Source organism: Anarrhichthys ocellatus, unplaced genomic scaffold (assembly GCF_004355925.1).
Source record: "Anarrhichthys ocellatus isolate YVR2014 unplaced genomic scaffold, GSC_Weel_1.0 scaffold7, whole genome shotgun sequence".
Classification (NCBI taxonomy): Eukaryota; Metazoa; Chordata; class Actinopteri; order Perciformes; family Anarhichadidae; genus Anarrhichthys; species Anarrhichthys ocellatus.
In genome coordinates this window covers 8,863,905-8,891,806 of record NW_022280037.1, presented here as the reverse complement: position 1 = coordinate 8,891,806, position 27,902 = coordinate 8,863,905, and the positions used below count along the sequence as shown (strand labels likewise).

Below are 27,902 nucleotides of genomic sequence, written 5' to 3'. Positions count from 1 at the left end.
GAACTGCAGCTGTGAGACAAATGATTGCATTTGTGGATTAAGTACTAGTCACACTGAGTCACAAATCCACTAACGTTGCACATTGACAGCATTAATGTCGGCCAACCAAAAACATCTCCCTATGCCCCTTTAAGACAGTCCTCCGCGCCAGTGAGTGTTGTGTCTGCTCCACGGTCTCGTCTGGTCCAGCTAACATTAGCGGACTGACCTGCTTGGCTGAGAAAGCAGAACGGATTTCACGGATAACAATGTTTTATTTTGAGGCCTAATAACGTTAACAACGACACGCCGGATGGTAAGCTGGAAGACATAACTGGAACGGGACGCCGTCAATGCAAAGAAAGAGGGTGAGCGTAAAGAAGTAACGTTAGCAGTCAACGTCAGTCAACGGTTGAGCCGCTTCGACGTTAGCTGCTATCCAGCTAACTTAGCTTTGGCATATTTACTGAGCATTCACCATCAAGTGTACGAGTCACATTACTTTAACCCTTTACTTGGTTTTGATAAATAACATATCAGCGGTATGTGTCTACATATTTAGCTTGGTGCTAATAGTGAAGAAAATGCTGACCTTAATCTAGCGTTACTATGATGAATAACGTTATGTGATTGATTGAAACCCCCTAATTTACCCCCTAATGCTAACTAGCTATTGTCAATGGTTGACCTTTGTTGTCAAAAATAGGCTCTTTCTGCTGGACCTGTTGATTGATTGATGCTAACGCCTTTATTTCTCCGAGCATGATCAGTTCTTCTGGGGATTTAACTCTAGCGTTAGCTAAATTCATATAATATTATGCTAAAGACAATCAAGTCCTCGTGGGGATTATTAGCCTGCTTTACTTATAATACTTGCTATAGGCCCAACTCAATGTTACACATTTGGCTGGTGTTGCATTATTTCTTTCTCAGTGTTTAATTAGCAATTAGGTCAACGAGTATATCTTTTATGGCCCTGATGCAAGATCTTGTGGTCATTTGTCTAATTCTTTCTTTTCAAAAAACATGTTCCAGCACTTTGTCATCCTTAATAATTGCAAGCTTTCTGTTTGCCACCTCATTCCCAGATCCATGGCAAAGTGGTTGAAGGACTACCTAAACTTCGGCACCAGGCGTGACCCTCCACAGCCCCCGAGGCCAGATTACAGTGAAAGTGAGATTTTGAGGGCCTACAGAGCCCAGAAGGAGCTAGATTTCGAGGACCCATATCAACACCCCGATAAGGAGCATCAGAATGGTGGTTTCAGCCCCTGTAGCGCCACAGTGAGCCTACCCTCTTTCCCTGCATTCGGTTCCGTGCTGCCTAATGGTGTGGAGGTATGACATGCATCTTTTTACAGTCATGTACGTGAAGTACGTTTTTACCGTGTCTCGCTAAATGTAGCCTATAGTCTTTTCTCCTAGATCTCCCGTTTGACATTGAGTACGGAGGTGAATTTTGAACATTTAAAGTTGTGTTTACATGTGTTGTGTTGCAGGTGAAAGTGGTGTCTCCCAAGCACAGACTTATTAAAGTGGACTCTCAGGAGTTTGGCTGCTGCAAAGTGCCCCTAAATCCTGTGACTATTCAAGAGGAACCTGTAAGAACTGTTTGTGTTCGGCTTTACTTTTCCTTGGCATTTCTCCTTTATTCCTTCTTTATCTCATTCTGCGTACTCATTTTCTCTCACACACGCATAGATTTCACACAGTTATATTTCCAGTTTATTCGTTTGTGAGATGCTTATATTTTCTCTCTCTCCCCACCAAGGTGATTCCTTCTGCCCCAGCAGCGTCGGACTCCGAAACAGACTACTCTGATCCATTTGATGTCCGTCCAGACCCAAGAGGCAGACCACACTGGGAGCCCAAATCTGCATCAACAGACTGCTGCAGCTACATGGAGCCATTTGAAGCCCAGCGGATTATCTCAGGTTTGTTATGAGACATTTTTCTCTCACACATTTTCATTTTTTTTTTTTTTTTTGGTTTCAGGTAAAATTTGAAAGTCCTTGACTCTTTGTTTATTGTGCAGAACTGCAGCTCAGCGTTATGAATAACAGGTCTGGGAGTGCAGACGGCAGCCAGTTATACGATAACCCGTACGAGGAGCGGCCTCGTCACTACCACCGAACTGCTCCAGCAGCACAACAACAAACTCAGAGGGTCGAGGTTGGATTTGCCCAAATAGAGAGCAGAGAGAGCAGGCTGCCTCGGGACGATGAGAGGCCGGCTGATGAATACGACCAGCCCTGGGAGTGGAAGAAGGACAACATATCTAAAGCTCTGGCAGGTAAACTGACATTGTCATTCTATACATTTCAAATGTGTGCGTATGTGTGTTTACCTACTTGTATATCTCTGTCTGGCCATAGTTCAGTTTGAAGGGGCAGAACGGGAGCGCTCACGAGCTCAGACAGACCAGACCCGGCTCACCAAGACGGGCACCGCATCATCCACAGCTGACTCGGCTACACTCCTGCTGGTTGGTGACACGCCTCCTCTCCTGGGAGAGAGAGTGGATCCATCTATGCCACTGGAGAGACAAGTGTACGTGGACGTCTGCAAATGTTAAAAGATGGTGTTTTTAAATGTTTTCATGCCGTCCGTCCAGTCCATTGTCGTTAACGCGATATCTCAGGAATGCTTGGAGGGAGTCCAGCTGGTCTTTAAAGGGTGAACTGATGTTCAATCTTCAATCAATGCAAATGCCTGATCTTTATTTTTAACTGTGCGGTGTGTGTGTCACTAGGAAAATGTTAAGATTTTTTTTGTCACCTCCAGTGGGACAAGTTGGATTTGAATGGTTGTTTTATAGCTTCACAGTTGAGCAAACAGAGGAAATTACTTTCCAGTTGTATGTTGATCCAAAAGGTTTAATTTCTTTTGGGAATGCTCACACAGGTTGACGGCAGCACTGGGTTTTGTTGTATTTCTTTTAGTTGTGTGTAGTTATGTGTCCCCTGGCTTTACTCCCTTTTTTATTACAATAACTCACGATTCATGGCTTTGCTTTGAAATCTGATGGATGAAGTAAAAGCATATACCATTTAGGCTACCACCATTATAAGTATACGTTATTGGGCTGTTTCGACTGTCTCTGTGGTAGAGCAGGATTAAAAATTAAAGCAACACAAAAGTCACAAATCAGGCATCAAAAAAGGATTTCCTATTTAGCATTTAGGGTTAGCAGTTACAAGTAAAGACAGAAGTCAAATAATTCAGTCATAGGTTTTTTTCCTCAGTGCTGAAAGCTAAACTTATGTATTGAAACATGTTGATGGAACAAAGTAATTGGCATGAAGACAATGGCAGTCCACGAGTAAACTCTTCTGTTGGCGTGTTTCCTCCTGCAGGTGGTACCATGGAGCCCTGAGCCGCTCGGAGGCAGAGAGTCTACTGACTCTGTGCAAAGAGAGCTCCTACCTGGTGAGGAACAGCCAGACCTGCCGGAATGACTACTCGCTCTCACTCAGGTAGACACTTCCGCTCTCTTACTCCTGCTGTGAATGACGAATCTCTCAGTACTTCCTGTTTGGTGTTATTTTTTTTTCCCTTTTGATGATAAAGTCTGACACGTATTTATTTACCGGACTACAAACTTAAGAAGATAGATTTCCTTCTCCCTTCTCACTCTGCCAGGAGCTGTAAAGGCTTCATGCACATGAAGTTCACTCGGTCTGCAGAGGGGCGCTACGTGCTCGGGGAGAACAGCCCTCCCTTCTCCACCATCCCCGAGGTCATCCACTACTACACTACACACAAGCTGCCTATCAGAGGAGCCGAACACATGTCCCTACTGTATCCTGTCATAGTGCAGACCCTCTGACACTGACGCACTCGCGTACTCTTTCTATTGGTGCTACTGAATACAATATATACTCAATGTTTACCTATTTCCTTCTTATTTTCCTACATGCCTTTTCACCGCCATTCTACCTGAACTGCCCGCAAGAGATTGGACTGTTAGGTGCTATCTTTTCCGTTTAACATTACCCCAAGAGCTACACTGTCAGCTTAATAAGAGAGCTCGGTGCCTCATGAATATTCTGGTTGTGTCACTGAAATCCTCTTATTTTAATACCATGGACTCCTGAGAATCAGTAATCATTGATATTAAGATTGGTAGCTGGAACTTTTAGGTGAATATAAAAAGACAAACTCATGTCTTGAGCTGCCTTGAGACAGGAGAATCTACAGAATATTGCATGGAGACGTGTCTCTTTTACTGTAGAGCATAAATATACTACACTGCCAGATCACTTAAAGGATAACACTGGTGTTGTCTAGGTTGAGTTTTCAACCCAGGCAGCAGTTATTTCCATGTGAGACGTGGGGATTTAAACTAGATATAGACGGTAGAAAGTACTGTAACTGCAAACAACACTATTATTATCCTTCAAGTGTTTCAATATCAAGCAAACACTCCACATACTGTGACTGTTATATAGCTGCGTATAACTTCACCGAGTAGCAGACTCCTGCGGTACTAGTTTAGAGAATAATAACTGCAGTATTATATTGAAAGTGTTTGGCTTTGTGATCATTACTGTTCAAGGAGCTTTGGTAGATTATTTACTGTTCTGTTTTATAAGAATTTAAATGTCTTTTGAAAATAAAAGTGTCTGTTTTTAAATAGTCTGTGCGTTGTTTGATTTTGCGTTCTGTGTCTGAATTTTAAATGAATGATTGTGAAATAGGCATTTCACAGCATATACTGTCCCTGTACTGAAGTAGAGATGAGGTGAGAGAAGGTAAGTTAAATGTGCTCTTTATCTCCTCAACTTCAACACGTCCACATCCGTGGTGTTAACACCAGTATTGATGCCCTTCCTTTCCATCTCTCCTTGTTTATGTGAATCACTTAAAATGTCTCGCATATGGTTTTGAATTGTGTACCTATAGATGGATATATTTTTTATTTATATGGGCCACAATACAGAACAGTAACCGTCACCTTTTAAGTGATTAAGTGGGGAATACCTAAGTGTACCAAACGGGGACACAGAGTCGGCCATCCCTTTTTCATTGACAATCTTTGGTAGAGACCTTTTCAAACTTGACATGATTAAGAACCTAAATAGGCTCGTTTGTATTTCTTGTAGCAGCATTTGTTAGTGCAGAAGCTGACAGGAAGTAAACAGGGACCAAAGCTCTTACTGGCAATGAAAAGGTCCACACCAGCGTCACCCGATCCCCTAGTAACCGGCGGGTGTCGGTGGCACCACAAGAGAACGAGGCACCGAACAGGTAACAAGTTAAAGATAAACCTTTATCTGTACTATTCGTACTGCATGTTAGACGTCTTTGATGCTATCGGCTACAGGTTGAATGTATCGAGTGCTTGGTTTCTTATGTTTATTATACACTTAGTTGTATTATATTACCAATAGTAGGCTTACATGGGAACATTTAAGTCAAATCAAGCCTGCAACTAGTGGTTATTTTCCCCATAATGTTGATATTATTTATAAATGAATCCATTGAAATGACAGGAAGTAGTAAAAATGTGCATTACAGTTGGTATCTTCCTCAAATTGCTTGTTTTCTGCCCAACAGTCAAAAACACAAACGTATTTACTTCATACTGACATATTCTAAAGATGAGCAACAAATTCTCACATTTTAAAAGCTTGAAACCAGCTTATGTTTCGAGTATTTTCTTGATAAATGACTCAAGAAATCTCTTAAAATATGTAAATAATACTCAGCTTTGACTGAAAATGTGTCTGAAATGTGTTTCTCTACAATGAAGATTCAACCACCTAAAGATATCAAAATGACATCTACTCCTTTCCCTAACAGAGTCCAATATAATCAATAATATGTAAATACAGTATATAATATAAATGCAACACAAGATGCCTCGTATACCGAAAAGCTCATTCTGAAAGCGGCTTTCTAGTGGAAATTCTGCACAGGGAACTTTTAAATGGAGGGTAATCCATTATTTTCTGTCTGGATGGATATTTTAATCTTTTTGTTTTTTTGGGTCTCGCTTATGGCAATTTTAATACTGAAATGACGGACTACCATAACATTCATTATCTACGAATGATAAAGTGCGCCATTGGTATTGAATTCCCTTCATGCACACTGTTTATTGTCGTGTTTGTGAAGGTTGATTACGTTGCAATAAGTGATGAATTACAGCAGTAATGTGCTCCGTTTCCCCACATCAGCTTCATCTGTGTCCATGGCAACTCAGACGCATAAACTCGCTCAACCCAAACCCAACCGACTCAGACATCCAGACCGGTAGGCCCAACGGATCCCCTCTGTCTCTCTACATCTCCCTCTTTCTCTGATGAGGTCTCTTTCTTTCTTATCTTCCAGTCGTTCTGTTTACTTCCTGGATCGGCTGCCACCAGAAAAGACCGGATCCACCACCAGAACTGGTACATCTCCACTGTTTTCCCAATTTACAAACCTGCCCTCTCCTGTTTTTTTGTGATTCTGTGCATAATTATTTTTCCTTGCAGAGTTAACCCCTCGCTGGTCGGAGCTATGTAGAAGTAAAAGGTTCTACACTCAAGTCACGTAAATATACTAATATTATAATATTACTAATGCATAATAGCCTACTACTAATGACAAACTAACAATTCATGTACGTGTGATTATATTTAAGTTTCTTCCTTTTTTATGTATATAACTTATTCCATCAAGTCAGAATGTTAAGGTACCATGAATTACAGCCATTGTAGAAAGGCTTTTAATGTGACAAAAAAACATCAGGAAGCACATTTCATTTCAGACATTGTCAGGACTTTATCGTTCTCTCCCCGACAAAGTCTTATATGTCTGATTTGATGGATTTAGTCGTTGTTTTTATCAAACCAAACCCAGGAAAACTCAGCCCGTTAGAAGGAGCCCAGTGGAGTTTTTGACCACTATGAGTACTCTGGAGCAACGTATCTATGAGCAGCACCCAGTTTGTTCTGGTACATTCGTACCTTTTCCTTTCCTACTCGCACCAAATGCTGCTCTTTATCACTTCTGTGTCCTCTCTCACTCATGCTCTCGTTTACTCTCTTCTTCTTCTTCCCCAGACTTTCTCCCATTTGGGAGGTGAGTGAATGGGCTCTCCGTGCCGTACCATCCGATCGGCTGTGTAGTCTGGCTCAACCTCGGCCCCCTGCAGCTGGCTGGCAGCAGGAACGCCCGCTGCTTGCTCGCGTGAGTAACACACACAAACCATTTACTAAGAAACTGCCGTGTGTGCGGTAGATCATGAGTTAGCTGCTCTTCAATTATGCAATGAGCAAGTCTTTTAAACTCCACAGCCAACTGTAAGGCCAGGCTTTCAGGTACTTAGAAAGTCTGACAACTGAACTCAAAGGACTTAAAGGTTGTCTTTAATTCTGTCATAGACAGTTTATTGGTGCGGGAGTTTTTTTTTATCACTTTGCGCTCTGTGGTTTCACAGCTTTTGTATTTTCCTGATTTTTGTTGGTTTTGCACATATCCTTTTAGCAATAATACACCTTAAAAGTTTCACATTTAACTTTCAGATGTACGACAACAACATAATTGGTTACACTTTTTTGAGACTGCTTTGAGTGTAAACAGCTCATTTATAATGCAGTCCAATCCATCCAATGGTTGTTGACCGACCAACGTTGCCATCCCTTGAGCCAATCTGCTCGCACGGCTAAAAATGGGAGGCTTAAGACCAAGTTTCATTTATTTTATTAATTCCGAACAGCTCGCGTCTGACATTGTGCTCCTGTGCATGTGTGTGCTTGTTTAATATAATCTCATTCATGTCCTGAAATGTGACCGTAGTTGAACAGAGTGACGCAGACGGCAGTCGCCACTTCACGAATATGCCAGCTTGCCCAACCAAAAACAAGGCCAGTTCTGGAGGGCTTTGGCCCAAAATCTAAGGCTGTAGCCATGACCCACATACCCTGCAAAGCGTCAGCACACATAGAGCTACTTGCAAGTAGGTCTGTCACATTTTGCTCTATTGTGGCATAGCCTGCTATCTGACATGATTATATTTCATCTTCTCAGCCCCTAAGCACGACCACCCCAAGTTCGAAGGAGAGCGCTCGGTGTGCTGGTCCGTCTCCAGAGAGGCAAGAAACTTCGTAGCCAGCCAGAGACTTCTTGAGCTGTCCAGTCCCAAAGAGAGGAGCGCTCTGTTTGAGGGATACGACCCGTACGTGGTTAGCCAGGCAGCCCGCTCTGCCAGCCCCTCGCCTCGGATACGACAGCTCTGTCTGCCTCTGCCTCGCAAATGTAGCTCAATCTAGGACAGATGAGCTCTCGTCTCCGGAGGAGTGTTTTGTCTTCTGCTTTTCCTCAATGTGATAAAAACGTGACGTGTCTTATTTGCTGATATTAAGTATCATTATTCATACCAAGTATGACGTTGGTTGGACTTGTAAGCTACTGGTATGTGCGTAATGCATTTTTAATTAGTCAATTATGAATAAGACGACCTGCCTAATTGCGAGAACGTCATTTTTAACAGGGAGGGAGATATTGGTAGCCGCAGCTAAAATTGCTTTGAGACATCCTGCAACAAACATCCTTCAATTATTTATTGTTAACACAGACGGAGAGCCAGTGAGTCAACTCTGCAGGGAGATGTCACGATATTAATAATACATTTCAAAAGGCTATATGAACCATAACAGCTTTTACACGGGTAAAAAAGACAGTTTAAGTCCTAAACTGTTTTTGTTGTTGTTGCAACCCACAGTAAGTAGGAATGTGTAGCTCCTTTTTTCAAAGCTTATCTTCTTTCTTTAGTTCTTTAATGAGACTTACATAATTGTGAAATCAATTCCTCATTTCGAGAGATTTCCACGATCCTCCAGGGGACCCCGAACCCCAGCTTTGGAACCGCAGGGAAGTGCGGCACGGACAAACAGCGGGGCGGGACAGATTATATTACATTACATTACAGTCATTTAGCAGACGCTTTTATCCAAAGCGACTTACAATTCAGAGTCTATCACATTTCTACACCGTAGGCACAGCTACGGGAGCAGATGTGTTTATTGTCACCTGAGAGCCAGCTATGCTCTTCCATAATCGCTATAGATAGACTCGGCGAGGCGCACACACACACCGGTAAGTGGACTAGATTTTGGATCAACCCGTTTCCACTCGTGCGTTTTATTTCTCGTATCTCTAAACTTGTCCGCGAAGTCTTGCGCAATTGATGAAGTGGGTACAGAAGTCTTTGTAGTTCGTTTAGTTTATCGTGAAATTAATTTATGATTACTTTAATAAATTGACAAAGGTGGACGGCTCCTACTTGATGTATGTTAAGTTTTATATAAAGTTTGCTGGTTCAAACTTCTAAAATGTGACGATTTGTGGCTTTACTTTTCTCTGTTTTACATCCTTGCAAATTGATTTTATGTTTTGCACTGTGGGTAATAAGTGGGCTACAATTTCTTGTGTTTGGATAATCTTCTTAATCAAATGTAATAGGACAAGACGGTGTACATCGCACATGGGAGACGTTTGCATGACAGGTAGGAACTATAACTACTCTTATCTTGAACATGCATGTTAAATATATATGTAGAAGAAGAGTTCAAGTGCTATGAATGATAATAGAATAGTTATTGTAAGTAATAATACAACTTCATTCCAAAATAACAATGTGGAATCATTCCCACTAAAATATTGGCCATGTATCTTTCCACAGTACATTCTAACGACATCATTTAGTACCCCCAAAATGTAATGTGTCAAAAGTTAAGAATATTATGAAATTACAGAATTAACTTCACCTCGACAGCTGCAACTTTAAAATGCTGCATCAGTAATATTACGATACATGGGTAATTCCAGTCACTCTGCTGTGTTTTGTAGTTTTACTTAGTAAAATTATGACTGGACAATGTTTTCTACTTCCATTTAAGTATCTCAGAAAATATATATTTTTGAAGCTTGTAGAGTTCACTTTTGTGTCAGAGAAGTGTTGGTTCAACTCTGTTTACAAACTGTTTATAAATGCAAACAGGGAGACTTACCGTGTACAATCCAACCTCAAACGACAAGCTCCAAAAATGAGCTGTATCAACACCTCTCACTCAGGGTCACCAGTCTAGGTGTTATAAGGTTGGATTTATTTCAGAGCTTTTACTTGAGATTTTACTGGTGTACCTGATACTACGCTGGTCCCCGATCTGAGGCTGCTCCCTCGTGTTTGTAACATGATGAGTCTGAGCTTTCACACCCAGGTGAGGTTTATATGCTGTTTATGGTAAAATGTCAGACCTGAAATTTTCTCTTTATTTTGATGGAAGAACCCTAGACCACCACACCCATTTAGGAAGTCAAATTTTCTCTACATGGGAAAACTGCTGCGAAAACATGTCCTATGTTGCAATGCTAAGTGTAAAAAAAACAACCTGCGAGAGCTTGACATTATAGCTCATAACAAGAAAAATGTAGTGAAACTTATTTCACTACAACATTACAACATAGCTAACCCATGGAAAATGATGAAACGTAACCACTAAACCGAGTCATTCATTCTTTTACATCCTGGACTGTCGGTTCCTGAATTTTCCTCAAATCTTACATTATGGTATTCTTCTTTTGTGAAGCTGTTCAGCGTGCAGGGTCCTCAAGCTGAGTTGCTTGGTAGTGTGATGGGGGAAAGTGAGTAAGCCGGGGTGCACTGTCAGGAGAAAGCAGGTGGTGGTCATGGAGCGGAGACCGGCTGTGGTGTGGACCTGCCTGCTGGGGGCCGGACTCGCTTTGGGTAACATCCTCTCCTTTTTATAATCCAGAGCAGAATGACTGAGTTAGAACCAGAGTGGTGACATGTGCTGATATTTGTGTAGATGCCAGTAGTGGTTGGAGGATATAAATCATTATTGGAGAGGGATTATGATTCTTTATGTTCGATCATATCACCAAGCAGGAGGTAAGTTACTACCACACCTGTTTTGACAGGTGTACAATACTGTAGGTGTGATAAATACCAGCTACTTGTTTATCTGGTTTTCACAGACAGTGCATCAGTATGTCTGGTGAATAGACTCACCAGTTAGCATTAGGCCGTATGTCAAACATATGTGGGATTTTCAGCTTATTTTAGGGTTCTGTTCTCAACATTATCCCCACACATATCTGGGTTAAAGCGGAGCCAGCAAGGAGAGTCTCGAAAGTCTAACCTAACATCTTGTACCGTCTTGTCTGAGCTTCAGTTTCAACCTCAGGCTAAATAGCAATGGCATCACGTTTATAAATATTTGATGGAAAATAAATCGTGTGCAACCCACGTGATTGGATTGAGATATAATTATCCTACGTTTGTTTGTGTTGCCGACAGGCAACAGTTAGCGCATGGAACAGATTCACTTACAGCTAATGCTAAAAGCATGTTCTGCATGAAGATGTTTTTCCAAACCACTGCTTGTGCATGTTGTAAAAAAACTCATAGCTTCATAACAAACCTCCAAACCTCCTCATGGAGGACTTGCAGCATCTTGCCCATCCATGCCGTTAACTCCAGCCTCTCTCCATCTTCTGCCTTCCCTCCAGCCTTCTCCGTTACGACCCCCAAGGCTGACCCCCGACCCCCAAGGCTGATTGGCTGTGTGTTCCAGAATCGAGCTAACGTCACTTGCCATTGGGAGGCTGGTGACACCCCGACGACAAACTTCACTCTTGAAGGTCTTTTGTATTTTGAGTAAGCCAAAACATTCCTTTAATATGTTAGAAGTCATGTTCGGGCACATACAAGTCGGTGAAACATGCTTCCGCACTTTGAAGTTTTTTGCCATAAGGGAGACCCAAAAAAACAAAAAGATTAAGATATCCAGCCATAGACAGAAAATAATGGATTACCCTCCAGGATTTTCTTTCCCAACACAATTTTTGATTTAGATTTAGTAATGACAGGCTTTATTCTCCAGCCTGAATTATGTTAATTCAGTATATAGATATATTTACAGATAGGTCAGAAATTAAAGGGAAAAGACAATGTAAAGGGTCTTGGCAGGGGCCACCACAAGCCTCCATAACAGCTGTAGTCTCTGGTACCTTTACTGGAGGGATGAACACCAAACACTCTGGTACGTCGTCAACTGGAATCTGGTTACTGTGAAGGCCATAGCATATGATTTCCATCATTTTCATGCTCATCACCCATTTAGTCAGTTCTTGTGCTCTGCGTGAAAGCATTTCAATCAGGAGAGACAAGTCAGATGAAGAAAAGATAAGTGTTTATTATGAGCAGATGATATGTGATGATAAGGTCTTCACAGAGTCTTTGGTGTTGGACTCTACAGGGAGATTTGTAGTCGAGGGGCGTGTGCCCGGAGCAGCAGCAAGATAAATCCCCCCGTAGAGTCCAGACACTGGTGGTGGTGGTGGCTGATGAGGCTGATAGAATGAGTTGATGAAGTTGATGAAGTTGATGAAGTTGATGAAGATGATGAATCTGCGAAGATTGGGCGGTGATGGGGAGGCGGAGAGGTGCGTAACAGCAGCATAAAGGTACTGAAGGTAGAGAGACGATCATATTTAAAAAGACTAATGTATCTGTGGCCCAAAACCTACTCACTCCAACTTAAGATGTAAACCTTTTAAAGAATATGTCACAAATATGTCGTTTTATAAGCTTAATACGCTCCTTAAACAGCTGGGCACTGTAGTGAGGAAGCCAGGGGGACTATTTGCAACACTTTTGGTATTCTTGCAAGCATTTGCAGCAACAGGATGGGTTGTGTGACATTGACACAAAATAAACTGCAGTAATAGTTTTTGGACAACAATTGAGCTTTATAACACATGAGCTATGTCAGGCTTTGGCTACAGACAACACTTGTTGACATTAGTAAAAGTAAAGAATAACTCTAGCCTTGTTCTTTAATTTGTCACCTACACTTTAATCTTTTTAAGATGAAATTAAACTTCAATAAACTTCAACCTGAGAAATAGCTTCCATTTTACATGTCCTCTGTTGAGCTAAGATAAGCATGTTCTACTGAGCGGCTGGTAAGCAGAAAACGGATAGTGGCTTAGATATACATTTTATATCTGATATTTTATGTTCCGTTTATTTTACACTTCTATCTTCTGATTGGCTGGTATTATTATTTATTTTTCCTTCCTGCAGTGTGTGCAGCAGACCACAAGGGACTACACGTAGCATTTCATTGCGCAACTCCGTGTTGTAGAATGACAACTGATAAACATTGAATCTTTAACTTTGTTTATCAGCGTTTATGACAGATTTCAAACAATATCAAATTAGATTTGCAAGTCGCTCTTCACCAGTAGCAAACCATTGGGATTTTGAATGTTTGCAAGTTTGTGTTTGATAATAATTCTGTATGCTTTATGCAAATACTTGAGTTTGTAATCAGCTTTGAATCTCACATTCATGTGAGACTTTGACGGTGGTTTGATGAATCGAGCCGATAAGTGTCAGACAGCTTCCATCTCACTTCATGTTGCAACATTGTGTTTCAAATGGAGAAACTAGACTTTTTTTACACAGCAGTCTTCTGATGTCTGCAAGACTGTGTGTGTGCCTGCACACTCATCTGAGACACGTGCAATGCATAGGATGCACATACATTTGCGTGACAAAGCATGCATCCATGATTGCTTGTGGTTTTGTACCTGTTTGTGAATGCTTCTTGACTATTGTGTCTAGGGAAGGACTCAAAGAAACATTGTTTTTTATATTGGTGTTTGTGTCTCTTTCTATGTTTATGTCTATTTGGGGATGCACAGTATAACAAACAAAACTGTGAAGCTGTTCGCCTGCACCACATCTGACAACAGCTGCACGGTACGGCACGGCAAAACAGTGAGGAACGTCTTTTGCATCACCATCACAGCACACGGGCGCAACGGGAGCATATCGTCACAAAGACGGTGTCAGCCTGGTAGGACTGAAGGTGAGGCTGCTGTGCTTCCCTTACTTGCACCCGTATTGTTCCTGCTTACTTCTTTTTCACTCTTCTCTTCCTGTCTTTCTCAGTGATGTTGCCTCCAGTCATTTTGAACAGCATAAAGTCAGTCGGTCGGAGTCCTCAGTGTCTGAACGTAACCTGGAGCTACGTCTCGGGTTGCTTTCCTCTGTCTCCCGATGAAATCAAATCTGGAGACCTGAAATCCCAAATAGAGTTCACGGCACAGGGGCAGGTCTGCAACTTCCAAATATGTCTAAACATAAAACCACACACACCTGCATGAAAGATCCCATTCAGAATATTATTGGTGCCGTTTCATAAAGTTAAGACAATGTCTTTACATTGTAATGTTTTTATTATTATTATTAAAATCCTTCACGTTCCACTTTCAAGAATAAAAACAAATGTGTAGCTTCCTCACAAGTTAATCTCCATCTTACTTTGTGCCGTTTATCTTTCCTGTACAGTTTGATGTGCAGGTGGAAAACGTGACAGTCAAAGACGTCAGCTTCCTGGTTTGTCTCTTCAGGCCTGACACTTTATACACTGTCAGGCTTCGTCATCGCTACAAAGGACCAGAGAGTCCGTGGAGCCCGTGGAGCAAGGACCTACAGGGAAGGACAGGAGAGGACGGTGAGACAAAACAGAGTGGACAAACTTGTGTATTTGATAAAAGACTTAATCACTGTAGTCCTACTTAATAATGAAACCAGTGCTGGATATCGCAATTAAATAGTTAGCGCCTTTTTTTTTTTTTTTTTTTTTAAACACAAGACTTCTATTGCTTTCTAAATTGATAACCTTTTATTTTTTACTTTTAGTACATACTGCAGCTGCCCTTACAAAGTACGTACTGTTGCATGCAGTATTCATTAAATTGGCACATACTACTTTGTCATTGCTGCTTGAACCTAAACCCTCTTGCTCATGTATCCGCTTTGCAGACATTTGTGGGTCAGAATAGCCAGAAAAGCATGTTGGCTTGGGTACTGCAAAATGCAACCGGATGCACTAGAACATCCTGGTATTTTTGACATACTGCATATAACATAATTTGTATTGGGACGTACTAAATCTTTTCCTGGCACACTAAATAGTATGGTAAGATGGTAAGATGGGTATTGGAACGCAAAATCTACAGCCATGCTTGCAGGTTTAAACTCTGAGTTAAAGGTAAGCATGCTATGTGCTAATATGTGCTAATTAGCAATAATGTTTTTCAAAGTAAACCAAATTGAAAATTTGTCCAAAAGATGGCACAAGAGTAAAATTCAGGAGAACACCAAAGGGGTTCACCAAAGTAATTTGGATTCATCCTTTGGACACCATGAAAGAATACAAAGGCTTTGCCGATCCGTCCAGTAAATGTTGAGATACATCCCTGCAAAGGGAAAAACTATTTGACTTGCTGGTGGCAATAGAGGAAGTTGTCACACATCAGCAATTAGTGACGCGCATGAGAAAGGGATATATGAACATACAAGACATTTCCACCTCGTACTTTCCCTGTCATTAAAGGCATATGTCTTTTCTAGTTTTCACTGCTGACAAAACGGATGCATGCCACCACCACATTGTTATTGTATTCAATAACATTCTGCTGTATCTCCTTCAATGTATTTAAAAAACATTTTTCCCCTCTTTCCCTCATATAGCTCCATCTGAAGCACCAGCTTTCTGGAGGCAAGTGAAACAAACAGACAAGAACGGTTTGAGACTCACCTCACTGCTCTGGAAGGTGTGTGTGTTGAAGTGTGTGTGTTGAAGTGTGTGTGAATTTGCGTCATGTGACTCATTTTGTCCCTTTGAGCTGTCAAGATTTACAGTTTAATAACTTTTGGATGCGATTGGTTTTTAATCACCATCCCCTCACTAAATATCCCTAATTTGTTTGTATGTCTCTCTGAAATGACTAATTTAACGCATCATAGTCTGATTGAAGTTAAGAGCGCAGTTGAGATAACTGTAGAAAGAGGAAGAGATAATTGAATTTCATACAAACTCTTTTTACATAACATCATTTTCTCATTTAAAGCTCCATCATCTCACATCAGCTGACTTTTACTTCTCACGTTTTGTTCTCTGGTTTCTGGTTGGTTTTCAGCCCTTGCCTCACCTTATAGCCAATGGCAGAGTTCTCTTCTTCAATGTGACCTGTCAGACAAAAAGCGCCCAGGTCCTGAACGATCACATGAGCTGCAGAGATTTGCGCCCTACGAGTACGTCCTGCAGCTTGCTCCTGCCTGCTGAACCATGCTCCTGCGCTCTGACGGCCTCCACCTCTGCAGGGACCTCGCCAGAAGCCCGAATATGGCTCAGTGGAGCTTCTGAGACAGGTAGGGTGTCATGACATCAAGGTACAGCCATCGATGCTATTGTTCATCATGACCTGAGTATTGAATTCTACCCATACACAACTTTGCCCATCATTTAAGTAACTTTGATCCCTTTAAAAAGATTCTCTCTGGCATTCAGTTTCAATACTCCGTTGTAAGGGTTACCCAAGTCCTTGGAACTCTACTGGAGAGATTAATTATTTTGTCTATGCATTAAATAGAGGATAACTTCATTTATTTTCAAACTTGACCCTATACTCCCATATTTGTGGGTCTAAGCAACTAATGGTGGTAACCAATTTGTTTTTGTTTCAGTATTTACAGAAAACAAGTGCTTGTTTTTGTTACTGACGAGCTCAGATTGTTATTATAAATGTCTGACAACCTGATGGAAAGGACCACCGACAAATAACATGTTGGTTTTTTATTGTTTTTTTACCATTCGCTTGATCAGTCAGTTTGTTATTGTCTAACCAAGTCTCATTCTGAAATCACGCCTCGCTAGACATTGGCCAAATCAGCTAAATATTCAGCCATGACATTGAAAATCCTTTCGATAACATGCTATCTGTACTCAACACTACAAGTTTCCACTGTGTCTTCTGGCATCACGACACAATAACAAACAGAAAGCGAAAGATAGAGAAAAAGGTTTTATCTCTCTGTAGGGTCCTTTCTATTATGTTGTCAGACTCATTACACCCCGTTTAGCGGTTGCTGTCTGCAGCGCTGTCCCTTAATACCGAAACAATTAAAATAAATTGCTGTCCCCATGAGTCTCTTTTTCCAGGTTGAAAATACCAAAAACACCCTTTTCACTGTAAATAAAGCCATGCCTTCAAACTACTCCATTACTTCTCTTCAGAGCCACCACCCCCGAGCCAATTCACTGCAGATCGACTGAATGACAGTGCCTTGGATGTTTGTTGGATGGCTCCAGTTTATAGGTCAACGAGCGGCTTTGTAGTGGAGTGGTTTGCTGTCAGAGTGAAAACCAGTAGCATCCTTTACTGGGAAAAGCTGAATAGTTCCCGTACAGCGCTGATCATCACAGGTAATCCAACAATACATACAACAGCCTAATGTGGAAAATATTAGGACTATGTCCCACTGTTAGTTCTTAAAGGTGCTAATTTTATAAAAAGCCTAACAGCCACCCTCCAATTGCCATCGCCATGTTGAGAGCCATGTGGAGACAATCCCTCAATCATATATACAGTATAATATAATGAAGCGATTAGCTATGGAACAGATTTTATTAATCAAGTAGAATCACCAATACTGAAAATTACTTCCATCTTTTTATGGTTTTAGAGGGTATAAAGCCGATGGAGCGTTATGCTGTTTCTGTCAAAGGGCTGCATGGTGAGAGAGGGGCGGGGCAGAACCGGACGCTTCCCATTTATACATGCCAAGGAGGTACGTGATCTACATTGTCTCATGCCAAAAGGTAAAAGTAGGTCCAGACCAGGGCAGCTTCATTTCTACTTACGATGTAGATAAATGGTCACCAATGTATACTTTTCTTTTTTTTAAAGGCTCTGTAATCTCCTAAAATAACTGGGGACTGTAGTTTTTGGGAAACATCATTCTCCAGGAGTCATTTGTGCATTTTTGGGGGAATATTTTTAGCTGCTGCTGAACACAGCAGGAAGGTGTATGTGGTATCAACACAAAAAATGAACTATAGTGTTCAAGTTTATCGTAATGAAGTAACATGTCACCCAGAACAATTCATCATTATTGCAACAATGGAGGTCTAGAGCACAGAGAAACAAGAGTTTGGCTTTGCAGGCAATACTTGCCAGTAAGATACATTTAGTTTTTGACAGGACATCACAGGACTTAGTGTTTGTGAGCTAAACTATTGTCTGTGTTATAACTTGGGTACTTGCTCGACTTCTTTTCCCTTGTGTTCCAAAAAATTTGATTGCTGCCAAACCATGATGGTGTTGTCTCACAGTCTTTTTACATTCTAACAAGCATACAACAGAGAAAAAGAGAACTATAACATTCAACAAATTGTTGAAAATCAATTCCAGCTGCTGTGTTTATTTTCATTTTATTAATTTCCGCCTCTGCTGGTATGGTGATGAAGTCATGACAGCCTGTTTGTGAGAAAACAATACCAAATTTGTTTGATTGTAAGCCAATATTGTCAGACCAGACAACATCTGCTCAGCAGGTTGAAGCAACAACAAGTTAACCAGACCAGTTGTTGTGAAATAGAGACAGAGATCCAGCGTTCTGTGGGTGATCCTCACCACCCCCCCCTGCTCTTATATAGTGCCCTCGGCTGGTCCTAAAGTGGTGGTGCAGAAGATCTCCGGCAGCAGAGTGGAGCTCACGTGGAGTCCTGTACCTGTGGAGCAGCTTCATGGTTTCATCCGCTTCTACACAATCTTCTACACAACAGCAAACCAACAAGACAGGAGTGAGTGATACACACACTTTCAAGCCAGCTGAGGCGACGCTGGCCCGCACTTTACACACGCATTAATCCAGATGTGTGTAAAAGGAAACGCTGGAGAGTAAGCGGCCTGTTGAGAGTGTCTTTGAGTAGGATGAGAGTAGTGTTAGATTTGCGTTTGTTTCAAAATCCAATATTCAACATTGATAACATCATTCATCTATATTTCTCGACACGTTAATTGTAGTTCTGTTGAAATGAGTCAGTAGTTTTCTTCCATTTCCTTTAGCAGATGACTTTAAATATATATCATTGATTTGTTGGTTACATACACATGTGTATTGGTATGTTTGTGATGCATTCAAAACATGAACACCACTTTAATACTAAATCCTAAACTCATTAGCTAAGGCTTGCCTTCAAACAAACAAATAAAATGCAACACTTTGTTCCAAAAACAACCACATAAATAATTTAAAACACAATGATACAGACTATATACTTAAAACATTGTCAAAGGTAACAGTAAAATATCTTCAGATTACACGATTGTCCTAATCTTTGTATCCTTAAGAGGGGAGAATGAACACTTACAGTGAGCTCATGGATATTTTATTGAATTGTTTTTTCATATTTAGTATTTTTTTTCTTTGTTTTCATTCCTATTCTTTATTGCTTCATCACATTTGGTCCATGTTGTTCCTTTTCTTGTTTATTCAGAAGAGATTGTGCCCGGTCAAGATCTCCGTTACTCTCTGAAGGATCTGTCACCTGGTAACTACAACATCTGTTTGGTGGCCAACACTGACGCTGGAGCTGGAGCAGCTGGGCCCATCGTTAATGTGCACATAGGTAAAGACTGGAAACACACACACACACACACACACACACACATATGTATATTGCTGTTTCTTTAACTAAACTTAGTATGTATGTGTGTGAAGAGGCTGAGGAAATCCCGATGCAGCTGTATGCCATCCTTTCTGTCATTCTGACTTTACTGGCGTTGGTGCTGATGGGCTGCCTGGCACAGAATAAAAGGTAAGATCTCCGTGCACAAAAGGCACCAAAGGCATCCATTCCACACTAAACAACACAAAAACACCTCCTCAAAGTTCAGTGTCCTACTTTTACTGTTTTACCTACCTCGTACATTTGGCACATCATTTTATAATATATATATTTTTTTCATTCTGTAATGTTTTTCCTAACAAATAACTTCGTAGGCTAAAACAGAAGCTGTGTCCAGTCGTACCTGATCCTTCCCATAGCAGCATGGCCCACTGGACCCCAAAAAGCCCTCCGGAGGTAAAGTTTAACCCCTGTCCCATCCTAAACCCAACATACTGTATGTTCACTTGTTTCTGCTGCCAAAAGTGGAAAATAGAAAACTGTATACTTCCGTAAATAAAATTAGATTTGTGATTTTCACCTCAGAGTATGAAGTGGCCTGCAATCGCCGAGAGAACCGAAATCCAATACTCTGACGTTATTTTGCTTGGTGAAATTGAGCCGCAGAACTTCGACCCAGATCTGGACCTCAGCTCTCAAAGTAATCTCCAAACATATTCCTCATACTGCTACTCTCCGCTCCCAGTTTCAGAGGCTCAAACGCCTCAAAATACCAGAAAATCTGAGAAGAGGTGCATCAAAAGCTCAACTAGTGCCCAGACGACCTCCAAAGCTGATCTCTCCTCCAGCTCCTCTAGCTCCTCCATCTACTCCAATGTCCTCTTCTCTCCAACGCTGAAAGGTCCCCCTACACCTGATCCATCCCTCTCCTACCTCCACTCCAATGACTGGCAGCAAAGCGCTGTCAATGACGTTAAGCTGCAGCTAGGTGGAGACAGTGAGCCGTCTCTGCAGAGCAGGAACGCCACCATATCTGACTCACCTCTCTCACAAACAGATGAACTAAAATCCTTCCGTCTTTTTCTGAGTCAGCATCAAAGCCCTGTCTCCTCTTCTGACTTCAGCAGCATCTTTCGTTCCTCCGTCCTGCCTCCTCACCCAGCTGACGTCGCGTCACCCCAACACACTTTTTCTCGAAGCCTCAACAACTCGGTTCCTTCGCTGCAGCCCGACACCTTCACTCGCCCCGGTGATACTTTTACTGGGACTTTTTCACCTTTTCCTCTCTCTGATTTTGTGGATTTCTCTCTCTGTCCTATGGAGTGTGATCCTTACATCTCCTCTGCTATTTAGTTTCATGCCAGGGACTTAAAAAAAATATATGTTTTATTACAGTGTCCATAAAGCATATGCACAGCCCCTTTGTCTTTTTTATTAAAACGTTCAGTTTTTTCTTTACAACACAATCCAATCAATTACATTATTTAATCTTTACAAGTGGATTGTCTATCAGAAACTAATTTTCGGATTATTTTAAATCAGTCTGATCAAGAAATTCGTTTTTCTCCGGCATTCTTTAATGCTGAGTATCCAAAACATTTTTAAAGCAATAGTTAAACATTTTGGGAAATACACTTATTTATAGACTTCATTTGCTTACCGTATCTGGTTCCCCCTGCTTCCAGTCTTTATGCTAAGCTAAGCTAATCGGCTGCAGGTTGTAGCTTCGTAGTTACTGTACAGTCATGCCGGTGGTGTCGATCTCTTCATGTAACTCTGTAGGCAAGAAAGACAATAAGCATGTTTCTCAAAACATCTAACTATTACTTTATTTTAACTACTAAGTTTGAATATGACAAGACAAAGGAGGTTGAACAGTTTTTATGGACACTATTATCTGTGATTGACTTGTGACATTTTTGTACATGTTTAAACCACTGTGACTGTTTTATAATGTTTTTTGACAATGTGCTACTGTACACAGCTCATACATATTGTACTGAATGTTTGAGCCATGGCTTGAATACTGAGGAATGTAAATAACACAAAACGCAGCTTGCAACACCGTCTTCTGTACATATTGTATACACTGATGTGCCTGTTTTATTTTTCTTTATTCAGTGCGCCTTTATTTATAAATGTGCTATCATACATACGACCTATTTAGGATGTTCCTACCAGTTAACAGCATCTCTTCTCCCCTATACATATTTTTTCAGTTACATACTTGCAATGTGACCCCTTTAGAGTTTTTTTAGTTTCCCCATTTTGCTTTGAAAACTCACATATCTGAAATTCAGACCTCTTAAAACGCTGCTCAACCTTACAATGAGCCATTGTTTGTATCAGTGTTTGTAACTGATTACTTCAGGAATGAAGTTATTTTCAGTCTATGTTATTGGTACAGTATGTTTGTGCATTCAAATCAATGCGTCACCATTTCCACATTAAAACAGAACATATGTTGTGTGTGAAAGTTTGGATTCATAACTTATTCGTCCTGCATAACTTGTGTTTTCAGTTGAGTAGATATCCTTTAGACTGGAAAGTTTACTCAATATGTTTGTCGCCCTTTTTATGGCACAGGTGATACTAATAACATTAACAATGTTTCTGCTCTATTCAAGTCTCCTAGTTAGCCGTGGCAGTGTAACAGTGAGCCCGCACAATGCCGGGACACTGAAACTGAAGCAGCTAAATTGATTTCAGCCATGAAATGTATTATTTACACTTGTGCTTTTCCTGCTGTGACATCTCAAAATGTCTTCTGTGGAAAAAAAAAGCCTTAGGATAAGGAGTCAAAACGTCTTGGTAAAGCACACAGTGGTAGAAATAAACTATGTCAGATTAAAGAGTTTGATTCTGAAGGGTTCTAACACTGCATTGCTTTCCTACTTATGAACAGTATGCTGCTTTAAAAATAGAGCTATCACATTTTTATGCCCATATTATTCTGCCAAGAAAAGTAAGGAATGATAAAAAAAAATGAAAATGCTCATAGGAAGACAAAGCTATGGCATATTAAAAGTCAAACCCATGACTTTTGTGGGTGTTATGACTTTCAAAGTAAAAACTGAGCTACTGAGTCAGATATGTGATGGTCAAAGAATTTACGTTAAAAGTCAAATTTCTGACTTAATATTTTTATTCACTTATCTGAAAGGTGTTTTCGCCTTTATTGTATAATCCCTACCTTTTTGTTTCCCTTGGGAAAAATGTTTCCATAATATGGACATGAATAAGTGAAAGTTATCTCTCCAAAGAAGAATACTATTCTGTATATATTATATACAATACTTAAATTCCAAATCAATTCAGTGTGAGTCACCCTCAAATACTTTTTGTCCCCTGGGGGAATCAAACTCTTTAATCAGGCAATGTTAGTGAGACCTACTGTTACTCTTACTATACTAATATACCATATGAGGTGTTTGAGGTGGGTGCCATGCTTTTACCACGTGGTAAAAAAAGTGATAATAGTTCCCTTTTCTGCTTGGATTCGATCACCCAAATCAAGAATGCAAAGCAGAGAAAAAGATTTCGGGAAGTAAAATCCTTTGTGGGCGACTTTAGAGCGCTATTCATGCAGAAAGACGCGCCCCCTGTGCGTAAAAAGGCAGGACAGGCAGGACGCAGCTCTAAGCAGCGCAACGCCTCCTCTGCTGCTCACCTGAAGCAGCGCAACGTGAGAAACAGACAGGCGGACAGGCAGACAGGTACACAGGGAAGCGGAGCCGGAAGAACGAGCAGGTCGACTTGTCCAGATAGTTTCTTCCATAGTTCTCCAGAAGTTTCCTAGATTACAACTCTGCCCTTTGCTTTTTTTTAAAAACGCGATTTATTTATGAGAGTGAAGCGGCGTTGGAGAAAACATGACAGAGCAAAGAAAGAAGTTGATTCTGATCGTGGTGGATATTCTTTGTGTCTTTGTTGGTGAGTGACTACCCTTGTTCTCCCCTCTTGACAATATGGCTGAAATTATGATTACTTTCAGACTGTAGAGCTCATCTGGTCTGCGTTCATTTGTGTATTTTTTTGTGGAGTTGAATCAAGACTCCAAAATGATATTAAAGAGAGGGGGGGGGGCAGCTTTTACTGAAAATATTGTGCACGGTGACGCATGGGATTGCCCAACACACACGCCCGCGCGCTAGTGCGAGATTTATAGATCTATCACAGGTCACTTGTTGCTTCATGACTGTCTGAACGTTTATAAGGTATTGATACCTAGTCCTGTCTGAAAAGGTAACTTGCACATAATTCAGTTGCAAAACGATGCAAATGAGAAGGAGTGTTCACTGCGGCACAACTTCAACTTTGCAAGTCATCATTGGTCTCTATCTTGTTCAAACAAGACAAACTGAGTCTTTCCCAACACTGAGTAAGAATGCTGCTGCTGCTCTTTGGTTGTCACTTCACTGATTTCTCTTCTAAAATCATTTGGGTTGAGACATATAGGACACATCCTACCTCACTATCTGGCTTTCAGAATGTTGATTTGATGAGGCGATGATGCACTCACAATCTGAATTAGTTGTTTTTTTGACTGCCCATAGGTCATAGGTTTGTTGTGTGGAAGTAACCACAAAGTGCAGTTTGTGCATCTCCAGCTGTAAGATCTGTAAATGCATGGTCATGCTTTTTCTGCACATTTGTTTCTTCCTGCCCCATGTGGCCCCTCTCTTTTTAAATATGGGTTAGGAGGAAGAGCAAAGATCACTGTCATGAATCTCTCTCTCTGTGACAGTTAAAATCCTGTTTTGGAAGTGTGTGTGTGTGTGTGTGTGTGTGTGTGTGTGTGTGTGTGTGTGTGAAGACGCAACCCTGTGGGGCTCTTTGGTGCATATGTGACTACTGTAGAGGGAACGAAACAACTTGTTGCAACTCGCTTCTGGACTCCAGAGACGACACAAAGTCCATTAACAGAATTGACATCTTCCAGCTGTTTGTGTCACATCTGCTCACATCTCTGAGACCATGAGGCTGACAGAGGTTGTAGTTGAGATGATGAAGGGCGCCAGAGTTGTTCATTTCCCCACTGAGTTTATTTTCTTTTCGATGTTTTTTTTTTGAGGAGGTGAAATATGGGGTTCAACTAGAACTCTCCTGCAGTGGAATCCCTGTAAGGGCAACAAGAAACATTGAAGATTACAACATTTGTAGATCCATCTGTTGACTTACGGGGAAGAATGATAATGACCATTCAACTGTTCAACCCCCACTACTCTCAAAGTGTGTGTGTGTGTGTGTGTGTGTGTGTGCGCGCACCTAACGACGGGTCAGCTCCCTGCGTCTACATTTTGAGGGAGAAAGGAAAAAGTTAAGACTGTCGGGATGAGCTCAAAAAATAAATTGTCTGGCGTAAAGGTGAGGTAAAGATGTTTTAGACATAATTAGCTGATTCAGTCATATTTTTCCTGGTCAGGACAAAATACCTCAAATTAAGTGATCGTTCATCATTAAGGAGTACAGCTGTGAAATCTCATCAACTAAAGGTTTCTCAGTTGATAATGTATTTAGCTGACTAAGCTTCACGTTCATGTATTTATCGTCTCACAGTGAAGGTTTGGATGTGAAAGTGTGTGTCGTTCATAGGGGTAAGTTAGTCATCAGCCCTATGATTTATGAATCACTTTGGGTGAGTCTCTTGGTGGGTGATTTTTATTTTTTTTATTTTCATATTATCATATTTTACTTTTCTAGTAAATTCATTTGAGAAACTTTTAAAACTGCCAGATGAATAGCAGTAATAATAAGCTCAAATATTGTAATGTTTTGAAACGGATTCACCTCAATATGAGTACATAAAACAATATAATGCAGGATCTCCATCTGTACTTAAGGAAACACTTTCAAGATTTTGATTTAATTGAAGCAAATTTTCAGGAAAAAATGTCAAATATCATAAAGTTCCTTGTCTTCCATTAGTAGATTGAATATTTTTAATGTTTCAGACTTTTGGGTTGGACAAAACATCTTTGATAACATCACCTGGGGCTCTAGGAAACTGTGATGGTAATTGTTCACTTCTTTTTCTGCTGATTTACCATCGAGAAAAGAATATGCAGATCAATCAATAACAAAAACAGTCATCAGTTGCAGCCCAAGACCAAACAAGTAGAATGAGTCAAAGTTAGTTTTGACTAACTTTGACTCAACAAACATCAAGACAAAGTCAGCAAATAGTGAAAGTCACAATTTCACAGACCAAAAAGACACTTTAGCAACACGTTGGCCATCATTTTTTTTATATTCCTTCTTTTAATCATTGCAACTTCTACTACCTTGTTGCTTTTGTTTTCTTTCAACTTAAGAGTGTGGAGGGTAAACTGACATCAGGTTTGATCGCCCATGTTGTGTGTGTTTGAGTGAGTGAGTGAGTGAGTGAGTGAGTGAGTGAGTGTGATATGGCAAGAATGTGCTGAGTGTCCAGATTGTAACTGACACCGTGATTCTGTTCAGTATTTTATTTCTCCCTCTTCCCCTTTGCAGTCAAACCTCCATCCTGCCCTTATTTGTTATCCCCGCACACAGCATGTACACACAGTTTGCGAGTGTACACACACGCACACACACACTACTGCACATAGGGGCTCACACAGGCAGATGCCACCCAGCAGAACGTCTGTCTGTTGTTACACTGTCGGTTATCAGATTCATGATACATTTCAGTCAAATTATCAAGATTTAAAAACAATATAATTTCATGAGAACAAGCTGCTCTGTTCATCTTTTTATTTCAATTTAGTCTCTTCTCTTTTCCTGTGTGTCCTACATGCATTCTGTCTGTCCAGGTTATATACATTTTTAGCACTTTCACTTGGCATTTTAACATGTCTTGTTTAAAGGAATATTTTGAAATCTGGGGAAAAAAAGCTTTCTTGCTTGATCTGGAGAGAGTTAGATGAGAAGATTGATACACTCTCATGTCTGTAAGTTAAATGTGAGGCTGCAGTCAGCGGCTAATTAGCTTAGAATAAAGACTGGAAACATGGGTTCATGTCTGAAGGTACATACGACTATTAGCACCTCGTAAAGCTCACTGCTGAACATGTTATATTTCAGTTGATTCTATCGAAAACCAAAGTGCGAAAACAAAATATTGCCAATGTATCGGGGGTTATTAGCTGGACTATTTCTCATAATTTAATAAATAATTCATATTTATGACTCTGGGAACTCCTTTTTGTTTCGATTTAGGTACTTTGGTCTGCACAAGAGTCTAATGATGATGCCAATAATTCTCACATGAAGTGACAGATTCAGACGATTTATTTTATTCCTAATCATTTCACTTTATTTTTAACACTCCATCATTTATTCACTAAGACATTGTGTCCCAGGTTTGATGTCTGGAGACAAACTGCTGCTGGCTGTAGTCAGGAATATGGGAGGTGCAGGTCAGCAACCTCCTAAAACTTAAAAGCAAATACCAGTCATTCTGAAAATGCACGTTAGTCAGATGAACTCAGACAGGTTGGTAACTATTTGTGAGCTTGAATGCCTCACTCCCACATATGCAAGAGTTAACTGTAATATTAGTAATCAGTTAGAAAATATGCAATGCAACACATGGCTTATTTAAGAGACTTTAAGAGATTCAGCATGTATTTTCTAATTTAGCTTTAGAAGTTATATTTGTTCTTTTATGTATTTCTGGCTGAAACAGGATGTTGGTGCAGGACAAAGTGAGTAGAGACAGTTTAGTGTATATATAAATAAAAGGGGCAACAAATGGTTTCAAAGAGAGTTGAGTTCATTTTCCAGTTGTGCGTCATGGGTACCTTGGAAGGTGGTGAAGGATTAGTAGATTGTGTTGCACATCTTCTAAAATATAGATGTACTTTATAAAGGGGCTGCATTCATCTGGTGATTGTTTTCTTATTTAATGGAGTCATTGTTTGGTGAAATGGCCATTACATGTTCCCAGAGACCAGGGTGACGTCTCAAAATGTCTTGTTTTGTCCAAAGCTTTGAAGAATGACAAATAATAAATCGGGTTGTCACAAAAGCATCTGCAGATTAATTTTCTGTTCATTAATCAATAAATAGATTCATCAACTAATCGTTTCAGCTCTAGATGTAAAATGACTTGGCAATGGTCGGCGATGACGATCAATGATTTCCTTTTGTTAAGGTGAGAATCAGCAGTGAGGGAACTGAAAATGTTTCGTTGTCTGTGTAGTTATAAATACAGCCACACTCGTACAAGTCACTACAAGCTTTAGGATTTAACTGAAGCGTCTGCAGAGTTTTGTAACAATGCTTTTGTGTTGCGCAGGCAATGCAGCGAGTGACTGACGACAGCAGTTGTTTGTCTCTGCTGAGTGTTATTTGTGTGCCATTTTAACATTTTGCTCACATGTCAGAGATGCCCCTCACTGCTGCCCCCCCCCTCAACAAAAGCCCCCCACCGCC

The 27,902-nt window shown here is 40.6% G+C and overlaps 4 protein-coding genes across 9 annotated transcripts in view; all 4 read left to right on the top strand.

The window, feature by feature from the left end:
• The first annotated feature begins 24 nt into the window (after positions 1-24).
• shda (Src homology 2 domain containing transforming protein D, a) lies at positions 25-4,615 on the top strand. Of its 3 annotated transcripts, none has more exons than XM_031848039.1 (8): positions 25-295; positions 1,068-1,317; positions 1,479-1,580; positions 1,751-1,913; positions 2,015-2,272; positions 2,355-2,529; positions 3,336-3,455; positions 3,622-4,615. In XM_031848039.1, exons 2-8 carry the CDS (start codon positions 1,072-1,074, stop codon positions 3,806-3,808), a joined length of 1,251 nt encoding a protein of 416 aa, XP_031703899.1. In that variant the 5' UTR covers positions 25-295; positions 1,068-1,071; the 3' UTR covers positions 3,809-4,615. The 3 variants fall into 3 exon arrangements, with proteins under 3 accessions (XP_031703899.1, XP_031703898.1, XP_031703897.1); XM_031848038.1 differs by having other exon boundaries at positions 25-347; XM_031848037.1 differs by lacking the exon at positions 25-295 and having other exon boundaries at positions 355-1,317.
• A 1,493-nt stretch (positions 4,616-6,108) lies between these two features.
• On the top strand, positions 6,109-8,261 carry spmap2 (sperm microtubule associated protein 2). 2 transcript variants are annotated; one of them, XM_031848062.1, is made up of 6 exons: positions 6,109-6,237; positions 6,316-6,377; positions 6,462-6,501; positions 7,032-7,158; positions 7,768-7,927; positions 7,999-8,261. In XM_031848062.1, exons 1-6 carry the CDS (start codon positions 6,122-6,124, stop codon positions 8,238-8,240), a joined length of 747 nt encoding a protein of 248 aa, XP_031703922.1. In that variant the 5' UTR covers positions 6,109-6,121; the 3' UTR covers positions 8,241-8,261. The 2 variants fall into 2 exon arrangements, with proteins under 2 accessions (XP_031703922.1, XP_031703921.1); XM_031848061.1 differs by having other exon boundaries at positions 6,462-6,519.
• A 732-nt stretch (positions 8,262-8,993) lies between these two features.
• On the top strand, positions 8,994-21,937 carry LOC116383854 (interleukin-6 receptor subunit beta). Of its 3 annotated transcripts, XM_031848012.1 has the most exons (16): positions 8,994-9,066; positions 9,433-9,476; positions 10,568-10,717; positions 11,503-11,650; positions 13,705-13,871; positions 13,955-14,118; positions 14,354-14,519; positions 15,542-15,624; positions 15,991-16,222; positions 17,088-17,276; positions 17,537-17,641; positions 18,510-18,656; positions 19,353-19,484; positions 19,577-19,673; positions 19,859-19,940; positions 20,070-21,937. In XM_031848012.1, the coding sequence occupies exons 3-16, from the start codon at positions 10,660-10,662 to the stop codon at positions 20,835-20,837; spliced, it is 2,538 nt and encodes an 845-aa protein (XP_031703872.1). In that variant the 5' UTR covers positions 8,994-9,066; positions 9,433-9,476; positions 10,568-10,659; the 3' UTR covers positions 20,838-21,937. The 3 variants fall into 3 exon arrangements, with proteins under 3 accessions (XP_031703872.1, XP_031703871.1, XP_031703870.1); XM_031848011.1 differs by lacking the exons at positions 8,994-9,066; positions 9,433-9,476; positions 10,568-10,717 and having other exon boundaries at positions 11,033-11,650; positions 19,356-19,484; XM_031848010.1 differs by lacking the exons at positions 8,994-9,066; positions 9,433-9,476; positions 10,568-10,717 and having other exon boundaries at positions 11,033-11,650.
• Positions 21,938-23,138: 1,201 nt separating this feature from the next.
• Positions 23,139-27,902, top strand: part of plpp2a (phospholipid phosphatase 2a) — a 12,601-nt gene continuing 7,837 nt past the window's right edge. The window contains exon 1 of the mRNA XM_031848060.1: positions 23,139-23,417. Coding sequence (XP_031703920.1) covers positions 23,357-23,417 — 61 coding nt within the window. The 5' untranslated portion in view covers positions 23,139-23,356. The remainder of the gene's footprint in view (positions 23,418-27,902) is intronic.